At 41.4% G+C, this 15,957-nt stretch overlaps 1 protein-coding gene and 1 non-coding gene across 3 annotated transcripts in view; one reads left to right on the forward strand and one right to left on the reverse strand.

The window, feature by feature from the left end:
* PRKAR2B (protein kinase cAMP-dependent type II regulatory subunit beta) overlaps positions 1 to 9,057 on the forward strand; it is a 56,430-nt gene extending 47,373 nt beyond the window's left edge. The window contains exons 8-11 of one of the 2 annotated variants that reach the window (XM_036429724.2): positions 496 to 570; positions 4,712 to 4,777; positions 4,866 to 5,044; positions 7,111 to 9,057. In XM_036429724.2, coding sequence (XP_036285617.1) covers positions 496 to 570; positions 4,712 to 4,777; positions 4,866 to 5,044; positions 7,111 to 7,132 — 342 coding nt within the window. In that variant the 3' untranslated portion in view covers positions 7,133 to 9,057. The remainder of the gene's footprint in view (positions 1 to 495; positions 571 to 4,711; positions 4,778 to 4,865; positions 5,045 to 7,110) is intronic. The other variant, XM_036429723.2, reaches the window with a different exon arrangement.
* Positions 8,736 to 8,869, reverse strand: LOC118714619. The gene has a single exon (XR_004986625.1). It is a non-coding gene; the product is annotated as a small nucleolar RNA SNORA36 family (small nucleolar RNA).
* Positions 9,058 to 15,957: the final 6,900 nt, after the last annotated feature.

Raw genomic sequence — 15,957 nt, forward strand, 5'->3', positions numbered from 1 at the left:
ACTGAAGTATCTGTGCTGTATTGTCAGTTTATGCCTGGCAGAACTTCTGGCCACATTACAGAATGCATAACAGGCAGCTGGTCTTCTGTAGCAGCATCTCTCTAAATAAAAATACATCAGGGGTTGGAAATACAAATGCACTCAGAGTGAGGCAAGTAGCATAAAAAAGAAAAACCGAGCCACGAGGCTGGGGTTTTGGGAAACTGGAGAATATGTGCTCCGTCTAAAGAAACAGCTGCTGCTTCGCCTCAGTTCGTTGTTGCCAGGTGGAAATGCAGGCTGAATGTTGCTGGCTCTCCTGATTTTTCAAGAGAAGCTGGAAATTCAAATTTTTTGCGAGAAATTTATTTTAAAATACAGGCTGTTAATATCAGACACACAAACCCACATGCTGCTCGGTTTATTTGGCTTTTAAGGCTACCAATTTTTAAACCTCTGAAAGAGGTAAGATTTCCCAGTTAATCTATTAAGTAGTCTTCTTTTTTTCCTTGGTAGGTTTCTGAACGCCTGAAAGTGGTAGATGTGATAGGCACCAAAGTATACAGCGATGGAGAACAAATCATTGCTCAGGTATAATCGTTTTTACGCAATATAATTTAAGGTCCTATCCCAAAAGGTTCTTATATGTTGTGTATCTTGATGAATTTTAGCATGTTGTGATGGATTAAATGAATATTATTTTTACCAAATGACCAGTTAAAAATGGTTTAATTTATAGCCATTAAGCTATTTGAATACTTTTATTTATATAACTAGGGGCCCAGTGCACGAATTTGTGCACCTTGAAAGGAACTGTGGGCCGTGAGGCTGCAGTGGGCACAGGGTGGGCCTCAGCCCCCCTCCACATCCCTGCCCGGTGCCCTCTCTGCCGGCAGCCCCGCTCCCGCTGCCACAGCTCCCACGCACTGACAGTGCCAAGCCTACTTGCACCCACGACGGTGCCATCAGTGGGTGTTGCAACAGCTGCTGCCTGGATCGCTCCTCTGGTGCACGGGAAGGTGGAAAAATCCCTTAGGAGCAATCAGGGCTGGCAGCCACTGCTCACACCTGCTGATGGCCCCAAGCAATGGGGACTGGTGCCAGGTGCCGGCAGTGGGTGGGAGTGGACCGGTGCCAGCAACAGGTGCAGATGCCAAGCGGGACCACAGCACGCAGGAGCAAAGACTTTTCACTAACCACCAGAGGCTCACTCCAATGACAGTGATTGGCGCCCTGTCTTGGTCTGGCTCCCTCTCTCACCTGCTCCACCATCCCACCACGGCCAATGCCCACCATGTTCCACGCACTCCCCCTGGTGGTCAGCACATGTCATAGCGACCGGTTGTTTGGTTGTTCCGCCATTCCGTCTTTTTGCATATTAGCCTTTTATTAGATAGGATTAACTCCTAATGAATATATCTTAAATCATCAAATGCGTTTTCTGCATAATTTTATATTTGTACACAACCTGCATATAAAGAATAATAAGATGCCATTTATAAGAGGAAAAAAACCAAGTGAAATTAATAAGGACTCAGAAGGTACACTGGAAAATACCAGAATTTTGTATGATCAATTCATAATGACACCTGAGGCTTGGAAAAAATAAACCAAGAAGGGAACACACTGTACCGTATACTGTGTTGGTTTCCAGATACTAAATAAGGGCTAACATGCTATTTAACCACAAATCTTTTTTAAGATCCATTGGAGTCAGTAGTATTAATACATGCCTTGGTTAGAATACAGCTGGTAGGAAGTAGGATTTATGAAGACAGTTCAGAAATAAAGCATGTGGATAGTACCTTATTCCTAGATATATTTTTGGATCATTGAGCAAATGATTTAAACAGATTTTTAATAGATTCTGTAATTTTTTTTTAATATACTTTCATTGATTTCAGAGAGGGGAAGAGAGATAGAACCATCAATGACAAGAGAGGCCCCCCACTAGGGACTGAGCCTGCAACCCAGGCGTGTGCACTCGACCGGAATCAAACCCTGGACCCTTCAGTCCGCAGGCCAACACTCCATCCACAGCCAAACCGGTTGGGGCTAGATTCTGTAATTTTTATCATATATTATGTTGTGTGGTACTATTTATCTAAAATATTCTCTCTTGCCCTGGCTGGTTTTTCTGTGGTTAGAGCACTGCCCACGGACTGAATGGCACATACCTTGGTTGCAGGTTCCATCCCCAGCCCATCTGGCCATCTGGGCTTATTTGAGAGCCAACCAAGTCAATGTCTGTCTGTCTGTCTGTCTGTCTGTCTCTCTCTCCCCCACCCCCCCACCCCATCACTCCCTTCTGTTCTGTCTAAAAACCAATGGAAAAAATATCCTCAGGTAAGGATTTTTTAAAAATTAAATATTGTGTCTTCTTTGGGTATATGTGAAAAAAGATTCAAAGTCTGTGAGGCAGAGGAAAGAATAATTGTTTTAGAAGTCAAGTAAGTAAATCAATTTCTGTCCTTCCACCCCACACACTTACAGATTAGAGCAGTGACAGGTTAGGAAAAAGTGGATTCAAATTAGAAAACAGGGCTAAGATTCTACTATATAAATTGATTTTTTTTTAAAAATAGAGAGAGCACTTTTGAAATGATTTTATTTTAGCCTTTTTTTTTTTTTTTTTTTTTTTTTTTTTTTTTTTACACTAGAGGCCTGATGCACGAAATTCATGCAAGGGACTTGACCCTTGTAGCCATGGCAGCTTGCCTTGGCCCGATGCAAGCTCAGCAGCTGCCTGGGGCCTCCCAGCCCCAGCTTCATCCAGAAGGTAGTCCAGAAGGACGGCCAGAAAGATGTCTAGTCTAAATTAGCATAATACACTTTTACTATTATAGATAATTATAGCTTCACAGGAAGTTGCAGATATAGTACAGAGAAGTTCCATGCAATCTTCACCCAGTTTCTCCCAGTGCAGCTTGCATCAGTATAGCACAGTATCAAAACTAGGAAACTGCCAAAACCGGTTTGGCTCAGTGGATAGAGCGTCAGCCTGTGGACTGAAAGGTCCCGAGTTCAATTCCGGTCAAGGGCATGTACCTTGGTTGTGGGCACATCCCCAGTAGGGGGTGTGCAAGAGGCAGCTGATCAAAATGACTCTCTCTCATTGATGTTTCTAACTCTCTATCCTTCTCTCTTCCTCTCTGTAAGAAATCAATAAAATATTTTTTTAAAAACCAAAAACTAGGAAACTGACATTGGTCATAGACCTTTTCTCAGATTTTACCAGTTTTACATGGATTTAAAGCATGTTTTAAAAACTAAATTCCACAGCAGTTGACAGACCTACTATGATTCAAAACACTTGAAAAGTTAACATGAAGTGCTTATGAAAACCTGAAATAAAGATAAGAGAAATGGTATATGTACACTTTACTTGGAGTTCATTAAAAGTATTAAAAGGGCAATCAGGCCAGCAGGGGAGGGCAGTTGGGGGCGATAAGGCTGGCAGGGACACAGTTAGGGGGTGATCATGTCGGTAGGCAGAGGCAGTTAGGGGCAATCATGCAGGCAGGCAGGCAAGTGGTTAGGAGCCAGCGGTTAGATAGATGTCTGAGGGGTCCCAGACTGGAGAGGGTGCAGTCTGGACTGAGGGACACCCCCCCACTCCAGCATGAATTTCATGCACTGGGCCTCTAATATAATATAAATCGACTCAATATTTTGTAATGTAATCTGATCATGTATTTCTAGAATTGTAGTACTAAAGAGTTTTGAAGTAACTAAATTTCTTCAAAATCGCTTTGAGAGACAGGAAAAGTCAGTATCTACTGTCGTTTATATTATACTAATTTAGAAGGCAGCATTGGAAATCAAAGCAGAGTTTATTCAAAAACACCACCAAGTCCCTGGCATGGCTCAATGGTTGAGCATCGACCTTTCAACCAGGAGGTCATGGTTTGATTCTTGGTCAGGGTACATACCTGGGTTGAAGGCTCAATCCCTAGTGTGGGACATGCAGGAACATCTCTCTCATCATTGATGTTTCTCTCTCTCCCTCTCCCTTCCTCTCTGAAATAAAAATACATTTAACAAAAAAATAAACCACCACCAAGAAAAAATGGATATGCAGTTAGATATGATACTTTCTCTTTTTTAAGGGTTTTATTTTTTGTTTGTTTGTTATTTTCACTTAACCCCTTCATCTTTTTCACCCAGCTCCTAAAACCTCCCAGTGTTTTTGAGGCCTTGAGGTGGATTGTCAGTAAACTGGCATCTTTGGCTCCTAACTGCAGTCAAAACATCAGGACCCATATCTACAGTTTCCAAATAAGTATGGGTGAATTCTCTTGGAAAGTTGATGGCCTATCTTGGGCTACCATGCTTATACTTGTTACATGAGGACAACACAGCGTGCGCAGCACCTGATGCCGTTCCTGCTGACTGAGCAGGTGCTGCTGGGAATGGTGCCGCCTTTTCCAACCTCTCTGCCGTTCTCCAGGCTGACATCTGGGTGGAATTCTTACCCACCGTTACTTGCCATATTTTTTTGACTCAAATGCTATGGTAGAGAGTATATTATTTCACAAATGAAATCATTACTATATGATTGTCTATTGTAACCTCTCTTTAGGAAGATAAAGTCTGTTCTCCATGAGGATTCACTTTCCAGGCAAATCATCTGTATATTGGGGTTGGATTGACTTCAGGGTTTGGGTAGGCAAGAGGATTTTTGTCAACTAAATTTGCATTTTCACTCTCTGTTTTTGTTTTATTCTTATAGGGAGATTCGGCTGATTCTTTTTTCATTGTAGAATCTGGAGAAGTGAAAATTACTATGAAAAGGAAGGTGAGTTTTAAAAATTCCACCTATTAGCTAGGAACATAACCAGTTTCCTTTTCGATGTTTAGACTAAGGTTAACTTTTGTTTTTTCAACATGCAGAGTCACAGCTGACGCTTTTAATTACCTTGTCAGGGCAAAGCGGAAGTGGAAGAGAACGGAGCGGTGGAGATCGCCCGGTGTTCTCGGGGACAGTACTTCGGAGAGCTTGCTCTGGTAACCAACAAACCTCGAGCAGCCTCTGCACACGCCATCGGGACCGTCAAATGTTTAGGTAGGACTCACCACGGTGGGCATGCTTCCCCTGGCGGATTTGTGTCTGCATTTTATGTATCCATGCTATACAGATTAGTTTATAGGGTCGACAGGTTTTATGTTCCCCAACATAGCAAAGGAAGCATTCATTGCTTTATACAATCAGTTTGTGGAAGCCATTTAAAAAAATAATAATTTCATATAACCCAGCCGGAGTGGCTCAGGGGTTGAGCATCAACCTATGAACCAGGTTACGGTTCGATTCCCAGTCAGGGCACATGCCAGGGTTGTGGGCTCAGTCCCTGGTAGGAGGTGGCCAGTGGAGGATTCTCTCTCATCACTGATGTTTCTCTCTCTCCCTTCCTCTCTGAAATCAATAATAATAATTATTATTATTATTGTTATTTCACATACATATATATTGTATTCTTTTTTCTAGGCATGAAATAACATTTTAATACTAGAGGCCCAGTGCATGAGAAATTGTGCCCTCGGGGGTGGGGGGGACCTCTCAGCTTAGCCTGAGCTCTCTTGCAGTCTGGGAGCTCTTGGGGGATGTCCAACTGATGGCTTAGGCCTTCCTCCCAAGCCAGCAGTTGGACATCCTTAGTGCTGCTGCAGAAGTGAGAAAGACTCCTGCCACCACTGCTGCACTTGCCAGCAGTGAGCAGCTCTTTTCATTCATTATAACTTAGGCATATTCTCATTTTATTACATTAAATTGTAACATTTTGTTAGGTAATATGCACAGTGTAAACTATTCAGTGTTCCGCCCAGTGTCCCTCCTCTCCCTCTCCCTCCCCTACACACACTCTGGTAAATATTCCAAATGATTTTGGAAGCGGGTTTTCTTTTTGTAGCGTTTGATAGATTGTATATTGCCAAGTCATTTTTATTTGTGCAAATTTACATGCTACCAGCAGTATAAGAATGGCCATTCACTCTATTTTTGTAAGCCTTGCTTTTTACCTTTTTGAAAGGGAAAAAAAAAAAAGTGAATTCTAATTTGTGGATAGTTCTGTGGTTAAGACTGATCATATTTTCCGTGTGTGTATTATAAGTTTAGTTTTTAGACATGCATGAGACAGGCAGGTAAAGTGACTTAAATAGAGAAGTGGACAAAAAGCATTATTTTAGTTGCCATTTTTAAGTGACTAGACAAAGTTATGAGAGTAAAAACTATAGAAGGTAACATCTGGTCTTCCAAACACTGCATTGTCCACCCTGAGGGAAACGGAACATGCTCCTGGCAGCTCTGAGGATTCTGTGTGTACTCAGGTGTTGACATCACTGTTTTTGTTGTTGTTTTTTTTTTTTAATTCTAAGGCCTTGCCCTTAACAGTCCCTCATTCTTTTCCCAGCCTGGATCAGAACCTCCCGCCAACCTTGCATTGCACATCACATTCCCAGGGACCCTACTTCCTTTGGAAGTAGAACATTTTTATCTTTACGCCTTTTTCTTGTATGTTTATCTAATATAATTGCATTTTCCCCCATTTTTTTATTAAGGTATTACATGTGTACATATCTTACCATTGCCCCACCTCACTCCCATACATGCATGCCCTCAAACCACCCCCCTTCCCCAGTGTCTTGCGTCCATTGGTTATGCTTATATGCATGCATACAAATCCTTCGGTTGATCTCTTATGACCCCCACCTTTCCCATACCTTCCCGCTGTAATTTGACAGTCTGTTTGATGCTTTACTGTCTCTGTATCTATCTTTTTGTTCATCAATGTATAATGTTCTTTATTATCCATAAATGAGTGCGATCATGTAGTATTTTTCTTTCATTGACTGGCTTATTTCACTTAGCATAATGTTCTCCAATCCTATCCAGGTTGCTGCAAATGGTAAGAATTCCTTCTTTTTAATGGCAGCATAGTATTCCATTGTGTAGATGTACCATAGTTTTCTGATCCAGTCACCTGCTGATGGGCACTTAGGCTGTTTCCAAATCTTAGCTATTGTAAATTGAATAATTGCATTAATGACATCGGCAGAATACCATAAATGACTCAGTAATTCTGTCGATTTTCAATTAATGTTATTCATGTTTCTTTTATTCTCCCCTTGTTTTAGCCATGGATGTGCAAGCATTTGAAAGGCTTTTGGGACCTTGCATGGAAATCATGAAAAGGAACATCACCACCTATGAAGAACAATTAGTTGCCCTGTTTGGAACAAACATGGATATTGTTGAACCCACTGCATGAAGCAAACGTACTGGAGCAAGAAGACCTATAGGGACAAAATTACACAGTAGTGGTTAGTCCACTGAGAATGTGTTTGTGTAGATGCCAAGCATTTTCTGTGATTTCCGGTCTTTTCCTTTTTTTACATTTACAATGTATCAGTAAACAGAGTAGTGATTAATAGGCAATAGGCTTTAACATCACTTTCTAAAGAATAGATCATAAAAAATATCAGCATACTGATAAAATGATTTTCTACTCCACAAAATTGACTGAAAGGTTTATCCAAATGATTGTAATATACTGCAAGTGTCTGTTTAAGAAGATAATTAAAGGATGTTATCATAGGCGATCTGTGTTTGTTTTGACTTACTCAGAATAATATGTCAGTGACTGTGCCCGTGTCAGAGGGAACTCGGCAATGAATCATGCTACACAGCATGGCATCACATTCTTTTTACAACTCATTATACATATAGTAAGTACAATTTTAATCATTTTTCTTTCAAAGTTTTCCTAGCTTGAAAAGTGATATGCTAGCCTTGGCCTGTTGGTGAAATGGTATAAAACAGCATATGCAATTTAAAAACCTTTTATATTTTTGCAATAAAGTACATTTTGACTTCTCCGGCATAATGTCAGTAACCGATGGTTTTAAGGACAGGCAACTGAATCACTGTAATAGGGAAGAATCTTTTTTAAGTGAGAGACCATTAACACTTTTTCCCTCTGCTTCCTTTTTCACTTGCAATTCTCTGTATTCTTTATCTTTAAAAATTTTAGTTTGACATATAATGTCACAAGTTTTTTTTGGAAAGTTATTTAGATTTACTTGTTGTCTTCTAAAAGTCTAAGATCTTATATATACTACCAAAAAAAACCTTTACTAAAAATAATTTGGGATCCTTAACATGCCCACAGAACATTTTTGTTCTTCATTTGTATCCATAGTAGCTTTCTATCAGACATCTGCTCCCATAGGGTTTCTCCAAGGTGGTAATAAAACTTTAGAGACAAAATCATATGCAAAGATAAAAGGAATTTCTGCCCATGCCAAACGTACCATTAGGCTTTGCCATTTGCTTTAGTGCAGAATGAACTCAACCAGAACAGATTTTCATTGGTCATTTATAGACTTGTTTTTGGCCGCGTAAGATGAATTAAATTCAACCAAAGCAAGATAGCCTTACATTTCTAGCCTATATGACCCCAGTGTCTAGATTGATTAATTCTAACCACTTGACTTTTAACCAATCAATTCCACTTGAGAAACATGTTTTAAAGAAATATATAGACAAGTAAAATTACTCTGTGGCTAGTGTGGTCTTATTAGAGAATGTTTACGGTCTTACTTGTATAATAAAAATGTGATTTAAAATGTGAACCAGATAATATATATACACAAGAAGTTGTAAAGCATAACTTCAGCCACATTTTAGAACACTTTAACATTTTGCAAACTTTTTTGTAGGAAGAGAACTTACTACATGAAGATGACTTGTCTTTTTCTTTTTTTGTAGACTGGGAGGTAAATGAAAAGAGCAGTGTTTTCTATGCATTCATCTCCCTTAGCCTGTATTGCAATGTCCCAAAATTTAATTAACAGAACAGGGAAGCTGCCCTGAAACTAGCTCAATACTTTGGATAACATGACTTTTCTGTTTGATTTTATTTTAAAAGCCATGTTAATAAAAAACACACAGAACTCCAGATTTCTCGTTTATCATTCTGTATTCTTTATTCACTATTTTGTTACATAAGCTCATTGCTAACTATTCATGGAATAGCAAAAAAAATGCCTGTTTAATAAAGAACTCTGAGGCTGTGCCAGTTACATTATTTTCAGTATTGGTTATATTTAAATTTTCCTTATTAATAAAGCACACTTTTATAATATACTATGTTAATTGTATTTAATGAATTTTTATATTTTGCCTTTTAAAAAAAATTTCACCTGACAGTATTTTTTTTTTTAAATTGATTTTAGAGAGGGAGGAAGGGAAAGAGAGAGAGAGAAACATTAATGTGAAACATAGGTTGCTTCCCATACATGCCCAGACCAGGGATTGAACCCACAATTTAGGTATGTTCCCTGACCTGGAATTGAACCTGCAACCTACCAGTGCACAGGACAGTGCTCCAAGTCACACCGGCCAGGGCCTGAGGATATGTTTGCATTGACTTTTTTTTTAGAGAGGAAGAGGAGAAATAGACATCAATTTGAGAGAGTTACATCCATTGGTTGCTTCCCATATACACTGCAACCAGGAATCGAACCCACAACCTAGATATGTGCCCTGACCAGAAATCAAACCCACTACCTTTTTGGTGCATGGGATACTCCAACCGAGCCACCCGGCCAGGGCTGGCTTGTTTTTTAATATGACTTCCATAGTGCAAGCTGCACCATGTGGAAAGCCTGAGAGAGTGAGCATAGGTGAAAGCTAACAACCTGAGTATAATGTGGCAAGAAAGTGTGGTTCTGAATGGCAGTAGAGTTTTTAAAAGTTTATTCATAAAGTGATGTGTTTATATAATTATGGTATATTAGATTACCAAATAAACCTGGCTAAGGAATTTATGTCAAAGTATCTAAAATGCCTCCTTTGACTTGTGGATGTTCTTAATCACTAAGAATCCTTACTACTATCTGGAAACTCTCTGTTGAAGTTTCATTCAAGGATGTATTATGTGTGGCTCAGAATTCTCAGAGGCTCTGACCAGGTAGCTCATTTAGTTAGCATGTCGCCCCAATATACCACAGTTGCAGGTTTGATCCTGTCAGGGAACATATAATAATCAACCGATGAATGCATGAAACAAATCGATGTTTCTCTCTTCCTTCCTGCCTCTGAAATCAATTTTTGAAAAAAAGAATGTCTCAGAGAATACTCTTTTAACATAAAGGTTTTCCCCCTTCATTATTATTATTCTGTTGTTAATCCTCACTCAAGGATATTTCTTTCTTTTTTTTTTTTAGAGAGAGAGAGAGCATGGAAGAGTGGGGAGGGGTGAAGAAAGAGGGAGAAGAAAAAAGAAAGGGATAGAGAAACATCAGTGTGAGAGAGATACATCAATTGGTTGCTTCCCACAAATGCTCTGACTGGGGCAGGGGATTGAACCTGCAATCCTGGTACATGCCCTTGACTGGGATTTGAACCTGCGACCCTTTGGTGGGTGGACCAACGCTCTAACCACTGAGCACACTAACCAGGTCACCCCTGGATTATTTTAAATAACTATAAAGAGTGTGTATATGCTACCTCCAGGTCCATATGAACTAGGGCTTGGTGCATATAACTTAAATAAATACAAACTGTGACACAAGACAGTATTTGATTTGCTGTTATACACTTGTACAGTGGTTGGCAAACTCATTAGTCAACAGAGCCAAATATCAACAGTACAATAATCGAAATTTTTTTTGAGAGCCAATTAAAAAAATATATTTCTTTTATTGATTTCAGAGAGGAAGGGGAGAGATAGAAACATCAGAAAGGGGAGAGATAGAAACATCAATGATGAAAGGGAATCATTGATTGGCTGCCTCCTCCACGCCCCACACTGACAATCAAGCCCGCAACCTGGGCATGTGCCCTTGGCCAGAACTGAACCTGGGACCCTTCAGTCTGCAGGCCGATGCTCTATTCACTGAGCAAAACTGGCCAGGGCAAGAGCCACATTTTTTAAACTTCTAATGCCACTTCAAAATAGGCTCACCCAGGCCGTGGTATTTTGTGGAAGAGCCACACTCAAGGGGCCAGAGAGCCGCATGTAGCTCGAGAGCTGCCGTTTGCCGACCACGGCACTTGTAGGAAGCAGACCATGTACTATGCTCAGAAATGTTGCCAGTGAAACATGGTGCATGAAACAAGGGACTATGCATTTTACTGAAATATGTGAGATTAAGTCCTTTTCCTTTCTAAAGTATCTTTAAAATGATGTGATTTTCCCTACTTTTCTCGAGAAATGTTACATCTCTGGCAAGGATTAGGTGACCTTTGGCATTCTTAAAGAAGATTAATAATATATAAGCCTAGAGGAGTAATACATCTGGATAAGCCAAGGCTTTGTTAAATAACAAAGGAAGGATTCTGGTATGTATCTATGTTAATGCCTACAATGATTAATATATGATGGAGAAATAGAATTACGGATTCCAAGATGGTGGTGAAGTCAGTGGAAGTTACACTCGCCTCCCAAGACCAAACTGGATTACAACTAAATTAAAGAACAATCATCCTGAATAACCAACTGAAGACTAGCTGAAGAGAAGTCCTATAACCAAGGATTTTCAGAAGCCACGTCGAGCCTGGAAGAAAGGGTGGAGATGGGAATAGGCCTGGCCCTGCTCCCATGGGCAGGAATTGAAGTTCTGGAGGGATATCTCGGCTCCCTGTGTGTGGTTCCCCTGAGGAGTGTGGGGCCTCCACCACGTACTCCGCAGTCCAGAGCACCACAGCCAGGAAGAGATGCCCATATAGTATCTGGTGTGAAGAGACGCAGGGCTTCTGTCCAAAAGGGAGAACAGAGTCCACTAGAGACACAGGCATCTCTTAAAGTGCCAACACAGAATTTCATTCACAGTCACCCAGGGTGCAGCAGAGGGAGGACAGAGTGCACTAGTCTCGTCTAAGGAGTGTCCAGGGTTTGTGGCCCTGGGGCAGGAGCTAAGGTGGCACTGGCCAGGACCCCTGTGCTGAGTCATTCACCCATATCACGAATTCCATCCTTTTTTTGGGTGGGGCATTCTGGTTCCTGTGGCACCAGCCAGGGGAAAGCAACAGCTCCACACTCTGGAAGCCCACTTGCCCTACCCTGGGGAGTTGAGGCCCTGCTGGGGAGTCAGCAGCGTTGGCCAGTGGGTAGAGTTCTGGGCAGACTTAGGGGGTGTCAGTGACAGCTGTGTGGCTTTGAGGTGGGGGCCATTCCACCACACTTTCCCTTGAACCTGACTGATACTTCTCCCTCAAGGGAGATCCATTTGTGCCCACATCCCAACTCTGCCTGAGGCTCTTTCAGTGACTGAGCCTAACAGCCAGCCAGCAGGTAGAGGCAAGCAAAGACGGATCTTGTCAGGGTGCCTGGGGACTTTTGCTGAACTGCCCCTCCCTCTCCCCCCAGATGTGATGATGGTAAAAGCTGACTTTAGTGCTCAGCTTGGTCCTGCCTGCCTGCATCCAAGCCCAGCTATCAGTGGCCCCACTCTCTTGACTCTTGGTGGCTCCACCCTACTGAAGTGTAGGCAGAACCTGGGACAGTCCGAGTTGTGTGGCTCTGAGGTAGGGGCCTCTCACCCCAACTTCCCCTAAACCTAACAGGCACCTCCCACTCTCTTTACTCCAAGGGGCCCCTCTCTGCTGAGATCAGGCTCTGATAGAATCTTACCAGGGATTGAGGTGCTTGGCTCTTGATGGGAAATTTTCCTGTCATATGTCCTGTGCAAAGCCTTCCCTTCACCAGGTCAAATCTTAGGCCTGATAAACTCTCTTAGCCTCACCTTGATGACTCTCTGAGCCCTGCCATACCACAAAGGGGTGTGAGCACCTAGCAGGTGGCAGCTAGACTTGGTGTATCCCCTGGGACATTTGGGTCTTAGACCCAGCCCTGGCACCAAGATTGAACCCAAGTATTTCTGGAGAATACCTCTCACCCTACTTAGTGATTCACTGAGAACCTATTGCATGCGACACCAGTACTTCCAGAGGCTCTTTCAGTGACTGACCTAACAGGCGGCTGGCAGGCAGAGAGAGGGGGAGGCCGACCTCACGGTTCCCAGGGAGCTTTGCTGACCTGCCCCCAGGTACAGTGCTGCTAACAGCTAACCTGGATGCGCAGCTGGATCCTTCTTGCGCACACGTAGGCCCATCAGGAGCCGCCACAAACTGGGTTGCTTTGTTGCTCCAAACAAGTTTCCTCAGGGCCAGTGACAGGCAGTGTCGGACAGGAACCTGCACCAGAGATGACCCTCCCAACAGGCCCCCAAACCAGCACACCCAGAGGACAGCTTCAGGCATCAGAGCAGCATCCAATGAGCTTCACCAGCAGCATATCTGAAGAGACCTTGGCAGGCACCAGACACCCTTCTTTTATGAGTAGACTAAAGTGGAATTCTACAGAAAAAGCTGTCTACTGTCTCCTCCTCATGTGGGGGCCTCTAGAATTGCTTATTTCAGCAGTACCCCAAGAACCCCACTTCCAACAAGCCCCTCTCTAATAACAGTCCTAATAGTACAGTGGTCGCCAACCCTGGAATATTTTTTCCTACTAATTTTTAGAGAAAAATGGAAGGTGGGGGTGGGGGAGAGGGAGAGGGAGGGAGGGAGAGAAGAGGGAGGGAAGGAGGGAGGGGGAGGAGTGAAAGGCTGCTACAGGCACTCTGTTTGTGTGCCCCATGCTTCTAAGAGAAGGCCAATATTCAATACATCAGAATTTGGAGTAAGGGAGCTCAAGAAGATGAGAGAACCAATACTCAAATCCATCTTCAGAGAGCTCAAAATTCAGGCTTCTTACATAGCAAGGGAAGAGTGGATATCTATAGCTGGAGCTTTTAGCCACAGAGAGAGGAAGTATTTTACCCCCTTACAAAGCTTTCAGTAAAACTTACAGGTAGAAAAAACTTTTTAAAGTAAGGTTTAGTCAAAAGCAGACCTCACAGTTTATACCCAAAAGAAGGGAAAGGAGTGGCTCAAGCTATTTTGAGAACTCATTTTTTGGGGGGAGGGGAAGGTTTTTCATTTCATGGAGGGAGTTAGACATAAATATCTCAGGTTTTAATTTTAAGTGGTGAGGTGAATAATATGGTTTTTTTTTTATCAAGAAATTTAACATTGAAGTTTATATTTTCTTTTTTTTTTAAATATATTTTTTATTGATTTCAGAGAGAAAAGGAGAGGGAGATATAGAAACACCAAAGATGACAGAGAATCATTGATTGGTTACCTTTTGCATGCCCCCTACTGGCGATTGAGCCTGTAACCCAGGCATGTGCCCTTGACGGGAATCAAACCTGGGACCCTTCAATCCGAAGACCAACACTCTATCCACTGAGCCACACCAGCTAGGACTGGAGTTTATATTTTCAATTCTAAAGCACAATGAACCTCTACTGAAAAAACTAGAAGAGGAAGAAAATAAGGACATACAGAATTGCACAGACATAGTCCAGTTCTTTTTTGGTTCACTCTATTAATCTCTGAAGGATGATACATTTGAATTATTTTGTTGGCCCTCTGAATTATTTTCAGAAAAAAATGTTTGATTACTATTTGTGAATACAGAAAATAAACCTATGATCACATAGTAGGAAGGACTATTGTATAAATAATTCACTTAAGAATTCAAACAGGTGTCAATGTAAAATAAGTCCAAACCTGTAAGAATTTTCACGTATTTGAGCCAAACTGACGAAAACTGCAGGGAAGCAAAATCTCAAGGGACTGAGAAAATGCTCCAGAGAATACACCTTATTTTACATATTATAATCACAGGAGGAAGCCAGAGAAGATCACAGGAAATTACTAGTAATTGGTGATAGATTAGGGTTGTGGGAGAAAACAAAGGAGATGGGTGTGTAGGGGAATCTCTGAAATTGGATAATAGGTAAAAAAATAACCTGTCTGGCATGGCTCTATGAACCAGGAGGTCATGGTTCAATTCCTGGTCAGGGCACATGCCTGGGTTGTGGGCTTGATTCCCAGTGGGGGGCATGCAGGAGGCAGCCCATCAATAATTCTCTGTCATCACTGGTATTTCTATCTCTCTCTTTCTCTCCCTCTCTGAAATCAATACAAAAAAAATTTTTTTTTAAGGTAAAACGAATAGACATCTTCTTTTAGAAAGGTGGGTATAAAATAGGTAAAGGTCAACTATCACCACGATTTGTGGTCTCTGCTCTGGTGGTTGTGCCCTGAGGGGTAGGGGTAGAGGGTGAGTTGGGGGAAGGAAATTACTCAGTCTTTACAAATGTATATTTTCTTAGATATGAAAAGACAATAGAGAGGTTTAGTTAAGGTAAAGATTGACCTTTATCAGTTAAGATGTGGGTCTAGGACAGGCTTACCTTCCAAGGCCTTTTTGCCAGAAAGTTTTAATTTCAGCCCATCCTATGTGGTCACTTTAGATCTCAGAGTTTGTAAGGCCTGCCATGCTGGCCTCAAAGAATTTGAAAACTCTTTTCACCATATAAGTGTAATTTTGGATTTCTTGATTTGTTAAATGGCTTTCAGGCCAGATTAAAATTTCAAGCAATGTAATTAAAGAAATAATCAGCTACGATTTCAGGTTCTTTTCCAAAGTTTGACTTTACTGATTTCTTAGTATTAAATTTTCCTCCTCTTAAACTTTAAGCTTACATACAATGATCTAAAGATATAAAACCTAAAGCACAGCTTAAGCGATTAAACATTAAAGGCTCAGAGGGAAAAGACTTTATAGTGGCTTTATAATGTGAATGGTAAACACATCAATTATATACTAGATGGGCTGTGATGGATAGCCATGTTTGAAGTGAAGGTTACTGTAAGGCAGAGAAGCCTTCCTCTGGTGAGTCAGACAGAGCATTAGTAATTTAAGGAGGAATTCCTAGTGGGAAGACATTCATTCTTTCAACAATGGGAAAGCCCCAGGAAGGGGGGAAATGGTTACCAAAAACTCACCAGAGAAACTTAGATAATGATTTACAAATTATATCAGTTTACGTCACATTATACCCCTAGAGAAACTTAGATAATGT

This window comes from Pipistrellus kuhlii, unplaced genomic scaffold (assembly GCF_014108245.1).
Source record: "Pipistrellus kuhlii isolate mPipKuh1 unplaced genomic scaffold, mPipKuh1.p scaffold_m20_p_10, whole genome shotgun sequence".
NCBI classification, from domain to species: Eukaryota; Metazoa; Chordata; class Mammalia; order Chiroptera; family Vespertilionidae; genus Pipistrellus; species Pipistrellus kuhlii.